We start from the raw sequence: 23019 nt of genomic DNA, 5'->3' as shown, positions 1-23019 counted from the left end.
GGTGGATGCCTTCTCCTCTGCAATAGTAGCAGAAAGGGCATAAATAAGTTTTAAAACTTGTTGGGGTAAAATCTGAAAAACAGCTGAAGGAGAGCTCATGTTGGCCTGTTAGTGGTGGCATGGACTATAGAAAGCAGTGGTGGAGAAAACAAGTTCAGACAGTTAGCACAGAATTGTAGAGTCCCAAACTGGTTTGGGTTGGAAGGGACCTTAAATCCCATCCCATTCATCCCATTCCAGCCCCTGCCATGGGCAGGGACACCTTCCACTAGACCAGGTTGCTTCAAACCCACTCCAAGCCAGCCTTAGACACTTCCAGGGGTGGGGCAACCACAGCTCTGGGTAATCTGTGCCAGGGCCACAGCACCCTCACAGGGAAGTCTTTCTTCCATATATCTAAGCTAAATTTCCCCTCTTTCAGTTTGTACCCATTCTCCCTTGTCCTGTCACTACAGTCCCTGATAAAGGGTCCCTCTCTGGCTTCCTTCCCTCTGTGGCCCTCCAGATACTGGAGGGGGCTGTGAAGTCTCCATCCAACCTCCTCTTCTCCAGGGTGACCAGACCCAATTTTCTGAGCCTGTCAAAAAGAACAGAAACATGAGCTCCTCTCTTTTCTGTAGACTTCAGGAGCTGGATTTTGTTTCCAAAGATGCTCCCAGTGTTCTTTTTTTTTTCCCAAGACCTCTTAAAAATCAGATGGTGGAACTAGAAAACATCTCAGACTGTATGAGCATGAGTCTGTTTGCTGAAACCATTTTAGTACCATTGTAGTCCACTTCACAGCATTATATCCTGATCAGGCTTTTTTGCTGAAGCTGAGCTGTTAAAAACTTAAACCTCTTTCATATTCCTCCATCATATTCTTTTGTGTTCTGTGTGTGGCAGAATGACTCTCCCAGTGGCCAAAACCACCATGCCCTCAGCTTGCTTACTTTGGCAAAACCCTTCTTCCCTCAGGCTGGCATTGCAGAGGCTGCTGAGAGGCATCATGTGCTGTCCTGTCCTGGCAGCCCTGGGCTATTATCCCACTTTTCTCCTCCTTCCCTGGAAGCATCTGCTGCAAACCAGGAAGATGAGGGCACTTCGGCTGAGAACATAGAACAGAGTATTTCAGATGGAAGTGGGTTGTGGCAGGCACCTTGGTCTTGTGCATTTCAGGAAGTGCTGTCTATACCTTTCCCAGCCTCTTCCACTCTCCTGGGGCTCCTGTCCAGCAAGGACATTGTGTTCCCTCAGCTCCAGGATTTGATGGGTTGATCCCAACAAGGTTTTTCTTTTTTTAAGAGACAAGTTGAGTAGCCCAGGTGTGTCACATAGATCTCTACTGACTAACTTCTCTCCTAAAAGTTGCTCTGACTGCAGAGTTATTCCACCTCCTCCTCCCTTAAGAAGATCATTCTGGAAGGGGATGGAAAGCAGCAGGGTGGCATATGGTTGAATGAGAAAACTGACATGAGGCGATGTGTACGAGAGCTCATCTATAATTCATCATGATCACTCCAGGCTTTTAGGGAGTGGAGGAGAGTGAGGCCAGGGAGCCCTGGGAAGGGTAGGGAGGCCCTGCACGTGGCTGCAGCCAGCCAGGGCTGTCACTTCTGATGAGCACGGGCGGGCGGTGCCGGGCCACCAGGGAGAGTCGTGCTCCCACTACCTGCTGATGAGGAGGGGCTGCCTTTGCAGATTACCAAAAGCAGCCGTGGTGCTGACATCTTATTATTTCCAGCTTCGTTGCTCACTTTCAGGTCGTTGCTAATGTACCAGGCCCCTTTGTGTGTTACTGCCTCGGGGGCCTCTGGCAGCTCCTGCTTCTGGGGGAAGGATGGCCAGGAGAGCCAGTGCTCAGTGCTGGCTGGTTTAGAATGGCAAGGCTAACCACTGGCAGCCATCAGGGAGAGGAGAGCTTGGATCTCAGCCTGCTGGTGCTGGCTTCCGTCTGCTGGCAAAGTCAGGGATATGGCAAAGGAGGTGCTCTGGGATTTTATCTCTTCCGAGGGGAGGGAGGGTCTGCTCTGGCACTGTGCCTCAGGTCTGTCCTTTGGCTCTGTGGGTGTGTTCTGACCGTGTCAGTGTTGTCAGCTCTGCTCAGGCTCTCTGGACACATCCCTGCCATGCAGATCAGGAAGATTGGCATGTCCCCAGAAGAGAGGGCTTGCCTGGACACAGCAGGGCTCCCTGGCATTGCATAGCTGTAGCTGCTCCCTTCCCAAATGAGGTGACCGCAGCCTTCGCCGCTCCAGCAAGGGCCAGCAGAGCAAGGGAAGCAGTTGGCTTTCTGCTCAGCACCAGGGAGCTCCCATCTGGGCACTGTGTCCAGTTTAGGCCTCCCCATCTATTCAGTCACCCCTCCATCCCCAGGGATGCTGGTTGGAGCTCCCAGGCTGGTCAGGGCTGGGGGCAGAGGGTCTGGGAGGAGTTGTGGGGAGCTGGGACTGCTGAATGTGTTGAGCAGGTGGCTGAGGGTGTATCTGATCACAAGGTATAGCAGTGTGAAGGGCAGTAAGGAGGATGATGTTGTCAAATGCTTTTGGCAGCTATGGCAGATAACATAATAGGGGAATGTGGGAAGTTTGGCTTGGATATTAGGAGGAAAACAGCTGGTGGGGAGATGTCTCCATCCATGGAGGGTTCAAGCATTGCCCAGACAAGACCAGGCTGCCCAGGTCTCTTGGTGGCAGCAGTCCTGTTGTGAGAGGGAGGTTGGATCAGAGACCTCCTGCAGCCCCTTGTACCCACCTGTGGCTCTGAGTCTTGGTTCCTTTGGTGCCTCCTGGCGTGCTGTAAGAGCAGTTTTTGTTTCCCCCAGCTTGCTTTCTGTTGCTTTGGCTTGCAGTGGCCTCTGTGTTACTCAACAGCCCAGGAAAAACAGCCATGACTCTGAAAGCCCATCAGTGCTTCTGTAGCTGGGATTCACGTGTCGAACAGCTCCAGCCTCGTGGGTTGGACATTGTGCAGAGTACAAGCACAGCAGGGGAAAAGGATGGTTAAGGCAGGAGCTTGTCCTGCCATTAAGTTAATTTTTTGACTATATACCTGCACTTCTGGGCTTGCATCCAAGGCCTGAAGTACTTGTGCGATTTCTTCCTGCCTCCATCAGTTTGGTTGTGTTCTCTATTCCCTCCTGAGCTGGTTATTAATTATGGAGACTGCAGAGATGAAGTCCAGACTCTGCTAATGGTTGACTTCCCAGTGTTTTAGAGACAGCATTTCAGGGACCTGCTAATGGTATTTCTCAGCTTTGCTTTTTTAAGCCCCACTGTCATCTTGGTTTGTACCCTGAGTGAGGCAGGTAGCAGTGTTCAGGTGTCGGCTGGAGCCTGGCTCTCGGGGCAGATCACATCTGCAGCACCCAGCTCATGCCCCTGGGTTGGAATGTCCTCCTTTTTGTGCTGGCAGGGAGAACAGAGCCTTGCCTTGCAGCTCTCAGACAGTGCAGTGACCCTTGCAGAGTGACACCTCTCGGTTTTCCCTTCAGGAATCAGGGAACAAATCCATGCTGAGTGCTGTGCCAGGCCCCAGCTATCCTCACAAAGCCACTCATCTCATTGCTCTCAGCCACTGGCTTCCCTCACAGCCTGTGTCTCAGCCTTTAAAGCTGCCTGGCCAAGCCCTGGTGCTCTCACATCTCTCTTCTCCCAGCCTTGTTATTCCTTCTCCCCCTCTCCCAGGAGTGGCGCTGGGCTTGCTCCTCCTCCCTGCCCCATCCGGGCTGCGGGTGCTGCCGGCCTCGGCGCCAGCTCTGTCTGCCCTTTGCCCTCCCTGGCCTGGCTGGTGCATCTTCATTCCTGTGGCAGGACCCCTGTCCCTTCTGCTGCTGCCTGACCATCCACCCAAATCCTCTGAGATGTGGCTCTCCCTCTCCTACCTTGTTCCCATTTCTCTGCTGTTCACTTGTGTCCATCTGATGTGGGGAATCAGCGCTGTGTTTTCTCTCTAGGCCCTGCCAAGCTGTTCCCTGCCTTTGCAGCTACTTCCAGCCTGCTGCTGGTCAGCCAGCCCCTGTGCAGGGATGCACAGGAAGGAGCTGCCTGCATCCCCCCTCCCTGAGCTTAGCCTTATGCTAGGGGGATGGGAACAAACAGACTTGGGAAAACGGAAACAATGAGAGTGCAAAATCTCGCTTTGGTTTTTCCAGCTCTGCCTGTTCATATCCCCCAGGACTTTTCCCTGGTATCGGATGGCAGCTCTGGCATGGGAGTCCCTGATCCCGTTTTGCAATTCTCCAGTGTCAGCCAGCAGCTTGGGCCTTCCTGTAAGTGCCCTAGTGGTCACAGGGAAGGAATGTTCCTCCGGCCGGCCACAGGGGGAAAGGTCACCGCGGGCAGAGGGGACGCCAGGCGAGCAGCAGCCGTACTGCTCCCGCCCCTCGCTGATTAGGGCAACGCTCATCAGCACAGAGACAAAAACAGGCTGGCTTTTGGGGAAAATTAGAAAAAAAAGAAATGGTTCAAGAGGTTAAATATTTTGGGCAAGGCCCCACTTCCTGTTGCAGGGCAGATCTGGGAGCAGATGCAATGCCCAGGCAAAGTCCAGGATGTGTGCATGTTTCACAGCTCTCTTAGCTGCAGGATGTTTGCTGCTGAATCCGCTCCCAAAAACATCTGTGTGTCTCTCAAAGTGGTGCCTGGGACAGAGGTTTTGGCCAGTTGCTGCTGCTCAGAGCAGCTCTTGGGCTGAGCAGCAGTGTTGTGGCTCCCTTCCCTTCCTCCCCTGTGCCTGCCAACAAACTCTCTACTGGATGCAGCTCAGAAGGAAAGCTGTGAAAGCTGTGACTCTAGGTGGCCACAGCGGGATTAACATCCAGCATTAAGGGTTTAACTCATCCCTGCCAGCCAGGGGTTTCAAATAACTGTCATGCCTCTTCCTTCCACCCTGGAGCTTGTAGCTTTTTTAATCCTGTCCTTTACACCCCATTTGCCAGGCTGCCTTTGCTAAGCTGGAGCTTGCTCCTGGCACTTTGTTTTTGAAGCCTGGTGTGTTGGCTGAAGCTCCTGGGGATGCTGGTCACATTTGTCAGGGTGGGAGCAGAGCAAAGAAAGGAGGACGAATTTCTCAGTTGGGCTTACAAACTGGAGTTTTTCAAAATTCCCAGCGTGTTAAAAAAATTACAGAGCTAATCTGGCCCTTGGTCTCTAGGTTACGTTTGCCTCAGCCGAGGCTGAGCTCATGGAAAATTGCTTCCCAGCTCCTGTGCTCCGTGCCAAGATTAGTAGGTTTAAAACTAACCGATAACATCTTTGTAAACTCGGAGTCATTTCTTTAAAGCCTGCTGGTCCTTCCAGCCTGGATTTTGGAGCTTTCCTAGAGATCCAAGAGAGCCAAACAGGACGATGGCATCTACCCTGAAAAATCACCCAGGAGCCTGACAGTGCTTTCAGCTGCTCCCGAGGGAGGAAAGAGGCTGATGTTTGCCAAGGCCCTGAGGGGTATGCTGGGATCCTTCTCCCTGTTCCCAGCCGGATACACAGCACACAGCGACGCTCTGCGCGTAACTTATAATAATCACCGGTTTTATTTTTAAAAAATTACAATAGAAAAGTACCTTTAAACATATTTCCAAAAGCAGAGTAGACAATGTGGAAGCTTCTCTCCTCTCCACGAGACAAAGTACAGGAAATAGTTTGCTAAAAGAGTTAGTCCGTCGCTTGGGAACACTGGTATCGTTCCTTTTGGAGCTGCTCTGAGGTTTGTCTTGGATTTGATTTCTTCTCATATCACTTTTATCAGGCCCATTTTTTACAGAAGACCCCAACGGGACAGTTTCTGATGGTGAAAAACCCCATTTTTTCCTCCCCCTGTCCCACCCCGATGGCCAGAATCTCAGCCATCTTATTGTGGCCCACCCACAGGACAAGAGGAAGGAGAAAGGAAAAGGTGATGATGTTTAACGAGGCCACGAACAGCTGGGAAAAACCAGCTACAGTGAGGCCTGGGTAGCAGCTGAGCTCAGTGTTCCCAGCAGCTGGAATGGAGATGGGGGAAATGCAATGGAAGGAGAAGTTCTGCACCTCCCTTTGCAAGAAACGGAAACTGATAGAGCTTTTGAGTCAGTTTGCTCTCTTCTTTTTCCAAATTCCTCCTGGAGCAAGGAGAAGGAGAACTAGTATATCAAGCAGTCTCTCTGCTGGTACTCTATCTCTGTAAAGGATGTTGGCAGCCTCCCTTCTCATCTTTGCACATGGAAACATGGGAATGCCACACAGGGAGCAGCTGGGCCAGCATAACATCGGCACTCAAACACTGGCCAGGCCAGGCCAGTGCTTCAGGATAATGGGGAGCCCCTCAGGACTCATGTCCAACCTGGAGGGAGCTGACAAACCAAGGATTTGTTGGTATGTTTTTTTATACAGCAGTTTATGTTGCCTGTAACAGCTTGGAGCAGTCATGGCAGCAGCAGGAGGAGGAGGAGGAGGCAAATTGTCACCTTGCCACGTGTGTGGGCTGCCTGCCCATCCCTGATCCGAGCTGTTGTACCCCACGGAAGCTTTGCACAGCAGCTATGAACACAACCCCAAGGTAAAAAAACCATGGGAAGGAAGTTCCTGGTCGTCCTGCCTGCTGGTCATTTGGTGCAACTGGGAAGAGAACAGTAATACTGTAGTGTCTGCAGACACCTTGCCAACACAGCCAGAGTGTTGGCACAGTTCCTGTGCCAGGCGAACACACTTCCTGCAAACCTGCATCATGTGTGTCGACATCCTCACGCTTGTGAACATCGTGCCTTCCACATGCAGCTGCCAGGGCCAGGGGATAATGGGACTCTTCTTTACACACGTCGAAAGTCAAGCACAAAGCCTGTGGTCCGACCCGGTGGAAGATTGTCCTCTTGAGGAACTTTGGTACAAAAATACTTGTTCTTGTTTTGGTTTTTTTCCTTTTACTTTCTTTTTTTTATTTTTTCTTTCTTTTTTCTTTTTTTTTTCTTTTTTCGTAGTCTGCTTTCCTATGGTTCCATTTGAAAAGGCTTTTCAAACACTACAACAATGCCTGTCAAACCATGCTTTCAGGAGTAACACACTCTTCCTTACAAATATACAGTGTAAAAGAGGAAAATATTATTACTAGGTATGTTTTTCTTTTTACTTCTAGGAGAGCAGATGTGTGATAGAGGCTGTGGGAAAGTCTTGGAGGAATCCAAACTTGTGTGAGGTTTTTTTTCAAGCCTGAAACAACAAAGAGAGGTGTTAAAAAAAAAAAGAGCAGCTGTGATGGAGGAAAAAGGGCTGTGGTTAATCTCTCTTCCTTCGAGGAAGGAAGGAAGCAAGGTAGGGGGGAGAGGGAGGCTTGTTTTGGAAATTTTGTGTCAGGACCCTGTCTAAGGACAGTTGTTTAGCAGGGAAAGGGCAAGGTGGGACCTGCCTGCAGGGAGAGACCGTAGCATCCCTGGCACAAAGAACCCCACTGATCCCACTTTGTTCCTCCTGCTGGCTGCAGTCCCTGGGGCTGGAAGTGGGAAGCCGGGAGTTAAGTGTGAGTTTTGCAGTTAAGAGGAATTCAGTCTCTGTTGATCCAAGGCAGGAAGCAAGGAGGGAGATGAGATTAGCAGGGTAATGAGAGGCATTCCTTGGCTGTGGAAACTCTCACCCTAGATAACAGCCATCCAGGGGAATGACAGGGCCATGGCTCTGCAGGGCAGTAGCTGGAGCAACCCCAGGGCCCTGCCAACCTCAGGGCCTGTTCCTCAGGGACATCATTGTGTTGACTTCCTCACTCCTCTGCCCCCTTCCCAAAGCAGCTGAGCCCGCAGGGTGGCATCCTTACCAGCACACTGAGGTCCTGTGGAGAGCACACCAACCCAGTAGCCACCTTGGAAGACTCCATTAATACCCACAAGACTGACTGTAGGCCACCATCACACACCTGAGACCTGTGGGAGGACACGGCAGAGAGTGAGGGACGCTGGCACTGGGGACTGAGGTCAGTTTGCTGAGGGCAGGGTTGATTTCACAGGGACCACAGCTGGCACTTCCCAAGGGGACAGCTTGCAGCTTATTGGGCCAAAGATAGCACTTGGTGGTCTCAGATGTCTTTTCCAACCTAACTGATTGTGGGATTAGCCCTGCCATGATGGGCTCCAGGCAGCAAATCCAGACAGATGCAGGCAGGAGAGCCAGGCCCTCAGCCAAGCCCTCTGTGCCCTTCCCAGCTGGAGGAGCCTGGAAGGGAAACAGGAGGTCCTTGACCCTCCATCCTCACCACCCACTGTGGCTCTTGGGCTGGTGGACCTGTTTCAAGGGGTTTGCTCATCTCCCCTTCCCAAAAGCATCTCTGCTCACATTTTATCTGGAAACATTGGCACATTGCATATTTTGGAAGAACCATTGGTTCCCAAAGCCTCGCTACTCCCTATTTTTATCTGCTGGGCCTAAAATAGCCGGTGAATTCTTTATGAATCCAAGTCTGGGGCCAGCTGCAGCTGGGGCTGGGCCTCATGCCCTCCCAGCTGAGTGACCTCCAGGGCTGCAGATGCCAGGCAGATGGGCAGAGCAGTCACATGTGAGCATGGGCAGCTGATGCCAGAGCTTTGGATCCATTGGCATTTCTCTACAACCGGATGTGGAAGCAGGAGGCTTCCCAGCAGGGATTGTTTCTGGCTAGGGTGGTCCAGGCAGGCTGGGATTGCAGGGCAAGCAGTGCTCAGTGTCCACCAAGGCTCTTTTCCCTCTTCTGTGTGAGTCCCCTTTGTTTATTTATCCACAAAGGCCGAAGTTATTTGCAGAGAGCGTATCTTGCAAGGCTTTTTCCATCCGAAGGGGTCCCAGATGGAATGGGATCATCCCTCCCTCCTGCCGGGCAGCTGGGTGCTTGGTAAGGCTGTGCTTCTTGTTTTGGCACCCTCACCACCCCGGGCTGCCTGGATAGCTTTCCTTAAGGTTTAATGAGGTGATGGTGTCAGGGCTGCCTTTTCCATCACAACACCCCCCTCTGGCATGGTGCTATTCCCTCCTGCCCCAGGACATGTGGGAAAGTGAATGGTGGCACAGACATCCCTTTCTGGGGACAAGGAGGGCAACTGGACTTGGGGTGTCTGCTGGAAAGTGGCCGCCCACCCTGAGCTGCTGGAGAGCCTGGGAGTCCCAGTGGGGAAACTCAGGGCAGAGGTGGAGGTGGTCCCCAGGTGGCCCAGGAGGATGGGACAGCGGCACTCACCCGGCATTCAGCAGAACTGACGGGACTTCCAGCCCTGAGAACCAGCCTCGGAGGGAGGGAGCCAGCGCATCTGCCAAGGCAAGGGGGACACAAGGTGAGAGAGGAGGGCTGGCTGCCCACCCTGGCAACATCAGGCTGTGGCTGGGCTCCCTTTTGCTGGCTTTTCCCAGCTTTTCCCAGGAACAGGGTGGAGGGAGGTTGGAACAGCAGTACAGCCATCCCAGCTCCAATTCCAACAGTAACACTGAGGCACAGCCCCTGGCATGGCTGCTTCCAGCAGGATGGAGCTGGGACAGCAGCACCATGGTCCCACTGAGCAGGAGTGAGCTCATCCTTCTCAGCTCCTGCAAAGCCCGCTTGAAACAGGGTGGAAAATATCAGATGCCAAAATTTGGCATGCAGGCGCTCAGTGCTCTGCCAGATCACTCCAAGCCAGCCCCACTGTCCATCCTGCAGTTCCTGGTCCCGCTGCTGTCTGCAGGATCCAGCAAAGCAGCTCCAGTTTGGATGGTGGCACCAGTCTCCAGCCCCCACCCAGCAAAGCCACAACCCCAGCAGCTGCACAGGAGGATGGGAAGGTGCCACCAGCACCCTCCCCAGCAGGCTGATATTTCACATCAGGTAATATTGCTTCTGTCTAACATCAGGTCTCAGCCTGGGTTTTCCCAAGGGACCCTCAGAGCTTCTGTATGCCTGTTTCCTTGGCTGTGCGCTTCCCTAAACAGGGCAGGTGCTGCCTGTTAGCAGTTATTTGACAAGGCAAGTACGTAGCTGCAATAATATTTACTAACACTCTTCCTATGAACAGCAGGGCCCAGAAAGCTGGAGTTTCATCCAAAGGCTGCACATGGTTTGCACACTGAGCACTTTTCATCACCCTTCTGCTCAAACCAGCCTCTGGCTGCTCCAGCTCTCAGTGATGGTGGCTCTGGATAACCTGGCTCAATCCTGGTGGGCCAAGGCCAAAAGCCTTTTGGATGCAGTTTATCTGGCAAATCTGTTTCCATGTGCTTGTTGCCTCCTGTTCATCGCTGAGCTGGAGCTCACAGCAAGGAGCAAAAGCCAGGGTGCTGCCCAGCATGGATGCTGAGGAGGTAGCTGCCCTTTCCCCCTTGTGGCAGGGGTCCTTTGCCAGCATCCCCATGATGCTGCAAGGCTGGCACTGCAAAGAAATCCTCTTCCTCCGCCATTTCCACCTCTCCTCCTCTTTCCTCCGCTCCTCTCCCAGGCGGATGGTTAATTTTTAACAGCCCATGCTGCCATCGGGGGCCAGCAGCAGCCGGCAGAAAGCGCTTGTGACGAGGCAGCTCCTCGTCAATAAAAGATGGACCCTCCATTTGTGCTTCACTTCCCTCTCCTCCCCGTGAGAGCTGCTTGCCTTCACACCCCATGAGCAGCACATCCATGAGCAGCATCCCAGCCGTGCTGCAGGGGCAGCCAGGGGTTCTGGAGGCGCCCTCTCACACTGGCAGCCAGATGGTTCAGTGCCATGGGCATGGTCCAGACCCTGGGAGCATCCCCAGCTCTCCCTCCTCCCTCACCACCTGCCCCACCACAGGTACCAGCAAAAGTAGGAAGGCAGAGAGAGGAGTCTGGGGAAAGACAGGAACCCCTGCCAGCGTTCTGCTCCATTTGGGAGCTGTCCCTAACTCTCGGGGAGCGGGGAGTGAGTGCCTGTGAGCCGGGCAGAGTTAGTGGTGCAGTGAGCACCGAGGGGAAGGAGGGGGCCAGGGCAGGAGGGAGGGTGAGCAGTGGAGGTGGATGGTTGGAATTACCTGGGCGTGCAGCGAAGCGGGGTAGGTGAAAGCAGGAGGAGGTAGAGCAGGTGCTAATTCCGCTGGGTACAGAGGGTACGGCCCCCACACTTCAGGGCTACTGGGGTAAAGTGCAGGCACTGTGAGCTCATCTGCAAGAGAAGAAGAGGGAGAGTTAATGGTGACCAGAGAGCTGTGACCCTCACTGCATCCTTCCTTCTCCCCTTGATGCAGGAGCAGAGCTGCCCCTGGAAAACTGTGAGATGCCACCACTGAGAGCTGGCTCACAAAACTAAAACAGCATTCTCCCGCTGGGATAACATGAGGTGAGCAATGTTATGGGGCTGGGGATGTCACTCAGAGAGCTGGGGCTGGGCTCCTTGTCTCCACGAGATTTAGTAAAACCAGGGATTCAGCAGAGGAGAGTGTGTAGCTCATGCCTGTGTGCAACAGCAGGGTGAGGAGCCAGAGTCTGCCCGAGAGAAGCTCTTCCAGAAGCGACAACAGGCATGGAGCACTCACAGCAGGGCATTGCCAAGGTCTCTCCTGAGACCTCACCCTGCTGGCTGTCACCTGTGCCAGGTCCTCTCCTTTGGGAGCCCCCAGCACATGCCACCGCACAGCAAGCAGGTACCAATGCTTCCAATGGCACCTGGTATTCCCCTTGGCCACCCCCTCACGATGTCCTCCCTCCTTCCAGTTCCAATATCCCTGGTGCCTGCCAGCCCGAGTCCTGCTGGCAGTGCAGGGGGTACTCACAGGGCTCCCGGGCGATGAACTGAGGTACAGCAGTGGGGAGAGGGGTGCTGGGATTTGGGGTGCCCACCAGCTTGTTCTTGGCCATCTTGGTGTTGGCCTTGGCAAATTCCAGCCGCAGCGTCTGGGGGATCTCAGGGTCGAAGCGGATGCCCTGCGGAAGGGAGGGAAGGAGGGAAGGAGGCGCAGCGGGTGGGCGAGCACCGCCGCGTGCCGGCCCCGCAGCAAAAATAACTCCCCGTTATTTATGGGTTTTTTTCAACTTGCAGCCCTGAAATGAGCTAATTTGCCGGGCCCCGAGGCGGCTCACATTCCTCCGGCATCTTTAGCATCGGCACCATATTTGGCAGTCGGCATCCCGCAAGGCCGAGCTCTTATCCAGAGGGATTAGTGGAGCCAAAAAAAAAAAGTTTTACGTTGAAAATGAAGAGAAGGAAAAAAACAACCCCGAACCAAAATGCAGGGAGAGCTGGGAAGGAATTGGAGAACCAGCTCCACACAGTTCTGCCTGTGATTATTTTCAGGTAACTTCACAAGTTGCTAAAAGAAAGTGAAATTTGTTTTTTTCTTTTGCAGACTTAGCTGGGATTTTTCCTGCTGAATAAACAGGGAATACTCTTTCTCATTTGCATCTAAGGCTCAAGTCCTGAATGTTCAAGCCCTCCTGGATGGCCCTGAGAAAGGTGAGAGTGACACAGCCCCCCAGGAGGGAGGATGCAGCTGAGAAACAAGATTGTCTGGAGAGATTGGGATGCCATGGGGCTGGCTGGCATGGGAGGTGCACATCCTAGCGATGGAGGAATTCAGAGAGTCTCTGGGGACAGGGAAGCAAGGGGAAAATGGAGCAATGGAATGGCTGAGCCAGGCACACTCACGTTCAGCGCGTTCTTGGCTGCCTCCGCCTCGGAGCGGCTGTCGAAGCTGACGAAGCCCACGGGCTGTGGAGGAAGGACAGGAGCCATCAGTCAGGTTCCTGGGTAGCCCAGAGGAGAGCCCCTCACCCCAGGGAATGGTGGGATGGTTACACCATGTGGGGCAGCTCCTACCTGCTTGGAGGTGAGTTTGATGAGCGACCCTTCGTACCCCTGCAAGGAAAGGATTAAAAAAGGTTTTTGGTGGAGATCCCCACAATTAAATACTAGTAACTGAATAAACTGACTGAATTAGACTTCAGTGGGTTCCCAGATGGTGGGATGATGGGTTCCCAAGTGGTCTGGGGCCATGGGGCTGGGGCAGAGGCCAAACCCATGCTTTCAGCCCCCCTTTCCCTCCCCAGAGTGATACCTTAAAGGGTCTGAAGAGCAGGTAAAGTTCCCGGGGCTTGATATCCAGAGGCAACCCGCTGACAAAGAGTGTCCTCACCTGGAAAAGAAGAAAGGTTCCTGGGGACCCTCTCTTGTCCCTGACTTGGGGATACACCACGCTCCCTCTAGCCGGAGGGACAATGCCAGCCCAAGGGGAGCAGACAAAAGCCTTAAGCCAATGTGCTGGTGTTGCATCACACTTGAGTGATGCTGAGGTTTTGGGAGGGGTGGCCCTATCCTTCATGTGGTGATGGAGGAAGCTGCTAAGGCACCATGGAAAGGTAGCAGGGACCTGTCCTCACCCCAACAGTTCTCTCCAGGTTAAAAAGCTCACAGAATCCCAGCACCTTCCTACCCTGTCTGGCCAACAGGATTTCTCCCATCATCCCAAGCAGATCCTGGACAATGCCTGTTGTCTCAGTTTAATTGCAGCAGCTCATTAAGGACTGGGAGAAGCAAACACGAGCTCTTCCTCCTGGAGGAAAAGCCCTGGTTTAGAGGGGGCTGGATTTAAACAACTTGTGCCTGGTTTGTAAAAGTCACCTTTTTAGGGGTTTTAACCCTTTTTAGGTGGATCTAATGTTTATCGTGGTGCAGCGTCCTCAAAGCTGGGATGTTTGGCAGAAATTCTGCTCCCACCACCCTGAGGGGGGATGTGGGGCTCCTCCAGGATGGGCAAACCCTGTGCTGGGATGGTTTTGCTTTACAACCAGCTTGTAACCGGGAGAGCAGTGTGGGGAACTGAATCTGTTGTTCCTCTCCTCATCCCCAAAATCTCATCCTAACACTTTGGGCTGTTGAAGGGGAAAACCTCCATGTATTTTATTTCATTTTTTTGTCCAGGCACCCTGCCTGCCCCATTCCCTGGGAAAGAGACATGGGAAACAGCCAGAAACAGCCACCCCAGGCCTATTCTTTGCTGACATTTCTTCTTTCTCCTGCAGATAAGCTATCTCCCCCATCTCCCAGCCTGGGAGCAGCAAACATTCCTGCTTTGTGGAACAAAACCTCTGGCTGACCTATATCTATTAAATAACAAAAGGTACTCAGCTGTTTGCACACAGCCCTTGTGTCAACAGCCCCGGTGATACCCATCCTGGGTGCCAGCATTATCATCACCATCATCACCATCATCATCATCATCCCTGCGGGTACCAGCATCCAGGCTGGATGAGATCAGCAGAGAAGGGGTGTCCTCACCCCTTCCTGAGCCAGGGCTACTAGCCTGTCCCCTCTATTGGGACCATCCCCCAGAGCTCCTCAGGGGACCCCTGCCAGCTTTCTGCTTGTCTGCTGGGACCAGGGAGCGATGGAGCATCCCAAAGTGTTCAGTGCTGCCCCGTCCCCCAGTGGAGACATTGCCCCAGTTTCTCCTGGCAGGGGCTAGGGAGGGATTCACCTGGAGGATCTCCCCTTGTGTCCATGAAATTCAACCTAAAGAAAACAACCTTTTCCTTTCCTAGGGTGAAAAATACTGGCTTTCACACAGGTCCTCCTGAGCACGGCTGCTATTCAGGGAATCCCAGGGAATCGGCTCTCCAGACACATGCACCCTCCCAGGTGGGTTTACATCCTGAGCATCCCTGCAGGGTGTCCTCTGTCTCCCTCATTGCTGGAGCCATCCCTGGAGCCATCCCTGGCTTCCTGCCTCTCCTCTCCCTGGGGAGCTTCAGGAAACATCAGGGACCCAGTGGGAGGGAGTGGGGAACCCGCTGCCAGTTTGCATCCCTGAAATCCAAACCGTGCATGCCCAAGCCTGCCAGACCATTTGTCCCCAAAGCCACGTGGGAGAGAGACAGAGATGAAAGATCCCAAGGAGCCCTCCGAAATTCAGCCCCACAGAGGAAGGGCTTCTCCTCTGTAATGACTTTGTTTTCTTTGCAAGTTCAAATGCGGGTCGGCCAAGTTTGAATCTGCAAAATTATACAGTGGCAAGAGGGAGAAGGGCTCTAAAGGATCCCCCAGCTGGATTCCAGCCCCAAAAGGGTTTTTGGGGCCCAGGGTAGGGGATGGGTACAAGCTCCTGGGTGCTCCCCATCTGCGCCCCACAAATGCACCAAGCCCCAGGGATGTTGGAGTAGGTCCTACATGAACAGCATCCTTTTGCTGGGTAACGAGCAGGTGGGATGGCAGAGCAAGGGAGCATCCTTGGGGATAATCCCAGCAGGCTGCACAGATGCCCTTTTGCCAAGGGAAAGATTCTAGACAGAAATATTACTCCTGCCCTTAAATGGAAGGGGAGCTTTGGCCCACAGGGAGGTAGTCCAGGTTTTTTTGTGCTGAAATCCCAGGGATTCAGTCCCCATCCTCTAACAGAAACACTCCTAGGGCAAAATCCTTCCCTGAGGAAAAAAAAAAAAACAACTTATCAGAGAAATGGCCAGGCAGCAGGCACATATCTGTTCTTCCACAGGGAAGAATTACTCCTTCAGAGAGGTGGATCAGGCACGGCATCTGCTCCCAGGGATGTCATGGGACAGGGCCAGACTGACAGCTCTCCAGCAAGGATTAAAGGGCGCTGGAGCATGGGATTCCCCCAGCCTAAACCCCACCGTATTTTTGGACAGCCTGAGCTGTTTCAGTTCTGCTGTATGAACATCTTTCAGTTTCTGTTTGGTGGAGCATTTCTCCATCTCTCCTTCTTCCTGGGGTGAAACCAAAGATTTTTTAAAAGTCAGCATGCCAATGTTTGCTCCAGGAGGAGCTCAAAGGTGACCACCTTGACTTCCTTCCATGGGGATGGCAGCTATGGGACTGCTCCAAGTCCCTTTCCACACTACTCCTCTTCTCCTGCTGCTGCACCCCACAGCTCCCAAATTTCTCAGGGCTGCTGGATCCTACCTGTGTTGCCTCACTCCTGATATGTCCCCTCCTGGCTTTTTGTTTTTCCTGCAGGAAGTCTGCCCTTCGTCTGTGCTACTCTCCTCTTCCTTGGAAATCACCCCCATCCCATGCCTGGCCTGTCCCCTCTCACCTTTGCATCCCACATCCCAGTCTGTTGTCCCTGAAATCCTGCATCTCATCTTGGGTCAGTTTAAGGGATGCTGGAAAGGATCTGTGGAGGTTAGGGCCGAGGACATGCAAGGAGAGACAAAGATCTGGGCCAGGAGGTGACTGGGGTCTCAAGAGCATGGATCAAGGATGACCCCAGCATGGAGAGGTCCATGATGGAGCACCAGCAGCCCTCCTCCCCCTCTTCATCACATGAAGCTAGGTTTGTCTCCTGCAGGTAAGGAGGCACTAGGGGGGAATTTGCTTGGCTTGGACACCCATCACACAGCAGTGCCCAGAGGGATCCCAGAGGAATCCCAGCACCATCCTGGTCCCCTGTCCTGCCCTGCCCTGCCCAGACCAGCCCCGGTAAACGTTAACAGGCCGTGGGGAGGCGGGAGGCGTCAGGGTGATTCATCCACGAGGCATTTAATCGCCTCCTTCAGCCCAGCTCCCATCCCTCGTCCTTCCGTCCGTGCGTGCGCCCCTTCCAGCGGGGCTCGCTTTAATGCTCCACCAGCCGATGATCCGCCTGACTGCCCGCCGCCCCGCCGGGGAGGCACCGGATCCGGCGGCAGCGGGAGGGCGATGCCACGGGGCTGCCATCGAGCCGTGCAGCCGGGCCGGCAGGGCTTCCCTCCCATTCCCGGCAAAGCGGGGTGCCGCCTCCCCTGCGGCTGCGGGGTGCCCTCCCGCCCCGCCGGGATTAGTCCTGGCATAAATAGTCTCTTGGCTAATGGAGCGTCTTCCTCGGCTGGGTTTAGATTGCCGGGCTGTGTGTACGCATGCCTTGAGCCCGCAAAATTCCCCGACATAAACAAGGCTGAGGCCGAGGGATGCCGGTTCCTCCGCCCGGGGGATGCGGGAGGAGCGGCACACGTCTCCTGCCTCTCCACCCGCAGCCGCTTTGCTGGAAAATCGTGGTTCTCTCACGTCCGGTGAAGGACGGGAGCAGAGAAACAGCCCTTGGGGAAAAGCGAGTCCAGAGCTGCCGGGGCTGGAACGAGGAAGCGGCAGAGGAAAAGGCAGTGAGCAGCCAAGGGAGCAGATGGGGGATTGCAACAGAGCGGAGGAGCGGCGGGATCAGGCGCGGGTCACACTCGTCCCTGTCCCGCCTGGAGCTGGTTTCCAAACCCTCCGGACCCCGCGCTTTAAGGAGGAAAGGAAGCAGGAGCACGGGGGGATGCAACACAGGGGCCACGGGGGCAGGTTTTATCCACTCGCTGGGCACATTCCCGCTGGGAAGCATCCCTGGGGTCCCCTCCCCGTGGCACGGCTCCCCCGGGATGAGGGATCTGGCATGGGATGGGGACGAGGGCCTCGAGCCGGGCTCTCCGCAGCCACTCCGCTACCAAATAAGGCCTCCGCCGAGCCTTTCACATGCCGTTCTCGCCCGGCCAGAGTGACGTGACCGCCTTCCCAAATTGTTCTGGCTCCTCCGTGGGGAAGCCCCTGGCCCACAGCTCCCCTGCACCGGGGGGAGGGGGGGGCACGAGAGTGACGGGGAAGCCACCCGGCGTGCCAGGGGGAGCGGGCATGAAGTGGGGGCTTCTCCCACCTGGCAGCACCCTGAGTGACCTCTCCCTCTCCTCTTCTGAGGGAACAGGAGGCTGGAAGGCAAGCACTGGAAGGGGGGAGGTGAGGCACAGTAGCTGGACAACCCTTTCCCTGCACTTGAGCAAATAGGACAGCACCGGCTCCTCCAGCCTGGGCTGGAACAAGTCCTGCAGGGAAAATACCTGCTTGGCACCGGAGCAGCGCGGCTGGCAGGGAGGAGCGGGCATCGCCCACCTCGTGTGTCCCCGGCACCTCCCAGCCGTCCCCTCCGGGTGCTCCCCATGTCCGGCATCACCGGGTCAGGGGGTCCCTAAGGATCAGAAGTGCACCAGCCAGCCCCGGGCCCTCTGAATCCGGCGGGAGCGGAGCGAGGGCTGCCCTGGTTTTGCCCGGTGCACGGTTCCATGCTTTTGAAAAGGCAACAGGCCTCCATGGGTGTCACCCTCTGCCATGCCCAACAGAGCCGCAGCATCATCTCCCACACACCCCGCAAGGCCTCCAGGGGAAAGAACTCCCCGTTTTTGAGGAATCTTTGGGAAGTTTGAAGCCAGAGCCACCTCTGGAATTAAGCAAATGAAGGCAGGCGGCAGCGGGCGGTGGAGCTGAGGTGATCGATCCCAGCGTTGGCCACCAAGCAGGGAGCTCAGCAGGGAGCTGCTGGAGCAGCCCAGCCGGGTGGAGGCTAAGGAAGAGGAGGAGGCGATCTCAGATCGGAATCTTCCCGCTCTCACCCTCACAAAGTCCAAATTCCCATCTCAAGGTCACGGGCAAAACCAGGAACTTTGCGGCTGGAATGAAGAAAACCAGCTCTCACCGTGGTGGGGTGTGGGGTTGGTCTCCCGTGGGGATTGGAGCGTTTCGGACATTTTTGGGGTGGGACCCGTGGGAAAGAGATGCGCGGCCGCTGGATGCACGGTACCCACGGGCACCGGCAGCACCAGGCACCGGCAGCGAGACCGGGGGGAGCCTGGTTTATCCCCCACGCCCAGCGGGGCGATCCGTGTCTCGCGTGGGGCTCCCCGCGCCCGCAGGTTCCCTCCGGCGAGGCGGAGGGGCGCTTGCGGCGAGCCTCAGGGGGATGCGGGCGGAGAATAGAAGCGTCCCGGGGAGAGGGGATGCGGTCCCGCCACTCGTCCATGACCCCCTGCGGCAGCCCCAGGTACGGGGAGCCGGCGGCAGCCCCACGGCGCGGACCCCCCCCATCCCGCGGGGGTGCGTGGGCACCCGAGGACGGCAGCTCCCGGGAACCGCGGGTGGGGAAGGGGAAGCCGGAACCCCTCCGCCCCAAATCCCCGTACGTGTGTCCCCCCGGTACCTCCTCCTCGGGCAGGCTGGTGTCGGCGGGGCCGCCCTCCCTGTCGGCGGGGACGCTGCTCATGGTGCGACCGGCCAGGCTCCTCGTCCCGCCGGCGGCAGCCGCGTCCGGGCGGGCGGCGCTGGGGGCTGGTCCCGGCGGCGGCGGGGGGGCCGGGGCGGGGCGGGGCGGCCGGGGAGGGACGGGGCGGGGGCGCGGCGGAGCGGCGGGGACGGACCGGGCCGGGCCGCGGGGGGATGGAGGAGTACAGGGATACGGGAGGAGGGCCATGGGAACGCGGGACGCAGGGCCGAGGACATGGGACACAGTGCCGGGAACACAAAGCTGGGGCCACAAGACACGGAGTTGGGAATACAGGACAATGCTGGAGAGATGGAAGGCAGTCTGGGACATGGGGACACGGGGAGCAAGAATGGGGAGAGGGACACAGCCTCAGGGACATGGGAAACGGGCTGGGGTATAGGAGAGGGCTGGGCAGAGGGGACACAGTCCTGGGGACACTGGCACAAGGTTAAGGATACGGAACACCAGGCTGGGGATATGGGGCACAGTCCCAGGCACATGAATGCATCACGGCTGTGGGGCAGAGGAGGGGACAGTGCTGGGGACACCCAATGTAGGGCTGGGGGCGGTAGAAGGACTAGCAAGGGCTCGTCACCCCAACCAGCCCCATCAGGGGGCTCAACCGCTCCCTGCCCAGCCCGGGGACTGCACTTAGGCTTCATGCCTAGGCTGGGCTTTTGCTGAGCCTGGCATTCGTTCTGGAGCTCGGTTTTGGGTCGTTCCAGCCCTGCTCAGTCCCCGGGCTCCCGCAGGGCTGTGCTCCCCCCGCAGCAGCAGCGTGACGGAGACCCTGGGGTGGGGACCAGCAGCTGTGTCCAGGGCAGGCGCCGCCTGGTCACAGTGCCCGGGGCCGCAGGTGCAGGTGACACCGAGGACATCCTGCCCGGGACACAGGGCTCCTTCTCAACGAGCGCTTAAGGTCACCACGTGCCTTTCTGCGCCTCAGCAGCCGAAACAGCCCTGGGGCACCTGCCCGCCTGTCCTGCCGGCTGCCCAGGGGACACAGCCCGGCCACCCACAGGTTTGCAGCCTGCCCGCAGCAGCGATTCACAGGGCAGAAGCTCTCGAGCCGGGAGGGAGGTGGAAATGGATTTGGGGGAGTGGGAAGTGTCTGGCTACAAGGGCAGCTGATCCCAGAGGGAATCTAGAGCACAGGGATTGATGTAGTCACCCAGATCTGCTAGAGCCTCTGGCTTTTGGAGTAGGTTTTCAGCGAGGGGAGAAACAGAATAAGAATTTAGAGATGTGTTTAACTCCCTTTGTTTTCCCCCTCCACAGGCATCTGCACAAAAAGCTCTGGCTGGACAGTGGGTGGGACAATCCTCACAACCCTTATTTGGACTCAGCTTTGGGGAAGAGCTGCAGCTCCCCAGCAGCGCTGGAACCCAGGTTAGAATCACAAACCAGAAAAAGGGGAGGTTTGGATTTTTTTGTACCCATGAAAGTAGACTTGGGGAGAAAATCCAATTTGCTCCAGGAGATATTGCACTGCTTCCTTGCCTTGAAACCCCCGATCCCAAAACCCCATATCCACCAAAATTTGGGCTCCCCTGTGGTAGTTGCTCATCCTCTACCCTCTTTCTCTCTTTCCTGCAGGAATTTCTGCTGAATCGATGTCCATCTGAGCTGGGACACAACGCTGGACTGTGTCACACAGGGACAGAAGGGGAAGTTGTGAACAACTGGGCACTCTGGTGGGACAGCTGGGAATCACAGTGAGTCCCCAGACTCCAGTGGAACGAATGGAGAAGGTTCAGCTTTGCCCTGGGTCCTCCGGGAGGGAACCCGAGCAGGAGCAGCCTCTGGGGAAATGGGTGGAGGGTGGCACCAAGTGCGTAGAGCCTTTCCCACCCCAGGGCCCTCGTGGATCCGGGATGCGGGGCCGGGACCCCCGTGGAGCGCGGGGTCACACCGCCATCTGCCGGCGCGACGGGACAGGTGGCACCGGGGCTGTCCCCGCCCCGCCAGCGCCTGTGTGACCCAGGCCTGTGTGACAGCACCCCGCACAGTCCAAGGGCTGCGGTTCCCTCGGACACAGGAACAGGAGGTATTTTATTCCCGAAACAGAGCACGAACAGTAGAGTTAATGCATGAGAGACAAAAGACTCAATGCAGGTCGGAGATTCCCGGTGGAAGATAAATAAATGACACAAAGAAGGAAGAAATGTTTTGATGGAATGAGGGATGTAGAGACTGTACACTTCCCGGAGTGTGTAGTGATTCCCAGGCACTGGAACATAAGGCGGGTGCTCAGCTCTTGACAGGGGTGGACGCAGTCTTCATGGTCTTCTTCAGGTGGTGGTAGTTGGGCAGGATCTTCATGAGGAAATCCAGCTGCAGCGTCTGGGGCTGGAAAGGGAGGGCAGGGGAGGTGAGGGCACAGCCGAGGGGGACAGGAGGTGGCAGCCAGCGTGTCCCCATGCCCCCCACACCCACACACACACCTGAGGCCGCTCGGTCTGCACGCGGCGCAGGCAGTCGGCGCCGTAGATGACGGTGTTCTCCGGGATCACCTCGTAGGTGTTCACGTTGCAGCAGGCCCCGATGATGCAGCCGCTCGTCAGGATCACGTTCCTGCCTACAAACGCTGCCAGGGAGAGCAGAGGGAGGAGTCTCTGTGAGAGCTGTCCCCACAGCATTTACAGCAGGGCCAAAGGCACGGAGCCCACAGTTACCTTTGGATTCTATGACGTTGTTGTCTCCCACCTTCATCGCTTGGGAATCTACAGGTCTGTGTTAAGTAAAATTGTAACAAGTTTTGCTTTTTTTCAACAGGTGAAAAACCCTGATGCCATTTTCAAAGCACCACCCAGCCATGGGCTATCTAAACCCTGACAGAGCCCCAGAGATGTCTCCCCCCCGTGGAGAGATCCAGAAGCACAATGTGCCAGATGGTTTGTCACGGCACAGCCAGGATACAGCACCCAACCTCAAAAACATTGTTGGTGCCAATGACCATGGGCTTGGGCTCCACATCTTCACTCTCTGGGGTTATATTTTCTGGGTACCTGCGGGAAGGAAGAACAGATTTCCACATCTGAGATAAACAATGACAGTGCTCTGTGTGGCAGCTCAACTTCGTGACAGATTGAAGCCACAGATATCCCACCCAACTGAGCTGAACTGTCAGAATTTTGAGACTGCTTTGGATTAGGATTCTTCTACTCTGTCAGCTTGAGAAGGATATAGAAAGGGACGTAGAAACCATCCAGTATCTGAAGGGGGCCTTCAAGGAAGCTGGAGAGGGACTCTGTCAGGAACTGGAGCGACAGAACAAGGAGTAATGGGCACGGACTTAAAGAGGAGATAAATCAGGCTACATAAAGGAAAGAAAACCTTTACTGTGATGGGAGTAACACACTGGAATAGGTTCCCCAAGGCAACAGTGGCTGCCCCAACCCTCGAAGTGTCCAAGGCCAGGCTGGAGAGGCCTTGTGACTCTGTGTCTTCCCCCCATGCCATAGTGCCACACATGTACACAAAAGCACGACGTCTGGTGATTTTTTTTTTTTAACAAACTCTACCTCCCCAGGTTTTTTAAGCCCCCCCAGGGCGTCGCACGGACCCGTTGATGATGAGCGCCTGCTCCTCGATCAGGTTCCCCTCTCCGATGACGATAGGCCCCGCCTCGGCGATGATGCGGGCCTTGGGGTGGATCACGGTCCGGGGCCCTGCGGGAACAGCCCGCCGTCACCCCGCGCCCGCCCCGGCGGAACGGACGGGGCCGGGGCCGGGGCCGGAGCCGGGCCGGGGGACAGGCCCTTACCGATGGTCACGTCCCCGCGGATCTCGCTCTCCACGCACACCACGGCGCCCGGCGCGATCTTCACGCTGTGGGGAGCGATGGGGCGGTCACCGGGGGATCCGCCCACGAACCGGGAGGGGACGCCGCGTGCCGGGGTGGCCGTGGCAGGGGGATCGGGGAGGGACCGGGAGGGATCGCGGCGGGAGCGGCACTCACTCACCTCTTCTGCGCCTTCTCCGCCATGGCCGCGGCCAGCGGCGCCTGCGCGAGGCGGGGCCCCGGGGCTGCGCGGGCCGGCCCGGCCCAGGCCGCTCCCCCGGGAACCCCGGGACCGCCCCCGGTGAGGAAAGCGGCTCGGAAAGGGGCTCGGCTGAGGCGGGCACCGGG

At 56.1% G+C, this 23019-nt stretch overlaps 2 protein-coding genes and 2 long non-coding RNA genes across 5 annotated transcripts; 2 read left to right on the top strand and 2 right to left on the bottom strand.

Annotated features, from left to right (window-relative positions):
- Nucleotides 1–5486: 5486 nt before the first annotated feature.
- RBPMS (RNA binding protein, mRNA processing factor) lies at nt 5487–18912 on the bottom strand. The gene is made up of 9 exons (XM_063156902.1): nt 18825–18912; nt 12942–13019; nt 12704–12742; nt 12533–12595; nt 11661–11811; nt 10923–11053; nt 9148–9217; nt 7759–7864; nt 5487–7160 (listed from the first exon to the last, which is right to left on the bottom strand). The coding sequence occupies exons 1-7, from the start codon at nt 18885–18887 to the stop codon at nt 9155–9157; spliced, it is 588 nt and encodes a 195-aa protein (XP_063012972.1). The 5' UTR covers nt 18888–18912; the 3' UTR covers nt 5487–7160; nt 7759–7864; nt 9148–9154.
- On the top strand, nt 9532–13983 carry LOC134418508 (uncharacterized). Its single transcript, XR_010027795.1, has 4 exons — nt 9532–9768; nt 11136–11227; nt 12234–12340; nt 13906–13983. It is a non-coding gene; the product is annotated as an uncharacterized LOC134418508 (long non-coding RNA).
- Nucleotides 15862–22457, top strand: LOC134418507 (uncharacterized). 2 transcript variants are annotated; one of them, XR_010027794.1, is made up of 4 exons: nt 15862–16190; nt 20166–20276; nt 20484–20602; nt 21663–22457. It is a non-coding gene; the product is annotated as an uncharacterized LOC134418507 (long non-coding RNA). The 2 variants fall into 2 exon arrangements; XR_010027793.1 differs by lacking the exon at nt 15862–16190 and adding an exon at nt 18202–18382.
- On the bottom strand, nt 20921–22909 carry DCTN6 (dynactin subunit 6). Its single transcript, XM_063156904.1, has 7 exons — nt 22853–22909; nt 22654–22718; nt 22453–22558; nt 21807–21895; nt 21563–21610; nt 21332–21474; nt 20921–21236 (listed from the first exon to the last, which is right to left on the bottom strand). Exons 1-7 carry the CDS (start codon nt 22873–22875, stop codon nt 21138–21140), a joined length of 573 nt encoding a protein of 190 aa, XP_063012974.1. The 5' UTR covers nt 22876–22909; the 3' UTR covers nt 20921–21137.
- Nucleotides 22910–23019: the final 110 nt, after the last annotated feature.

Source organism: Melospiza melodia, chromosome 5, assembly GCF_035770615.1.
Source record: "Melospiza melodia melodia isolate bMelMel2 chromosome 5, bMelMel2.pri, whole genome shotgun sequence".
NCBI lineage: Eukaryota > Metazoa > Chordata > Aves > Passeriformes > Passerellidae > Melospiza > Melospiza melodia.
This window is presented reverse-complemented; position numbering and strand designations above follow the sequence as displayed.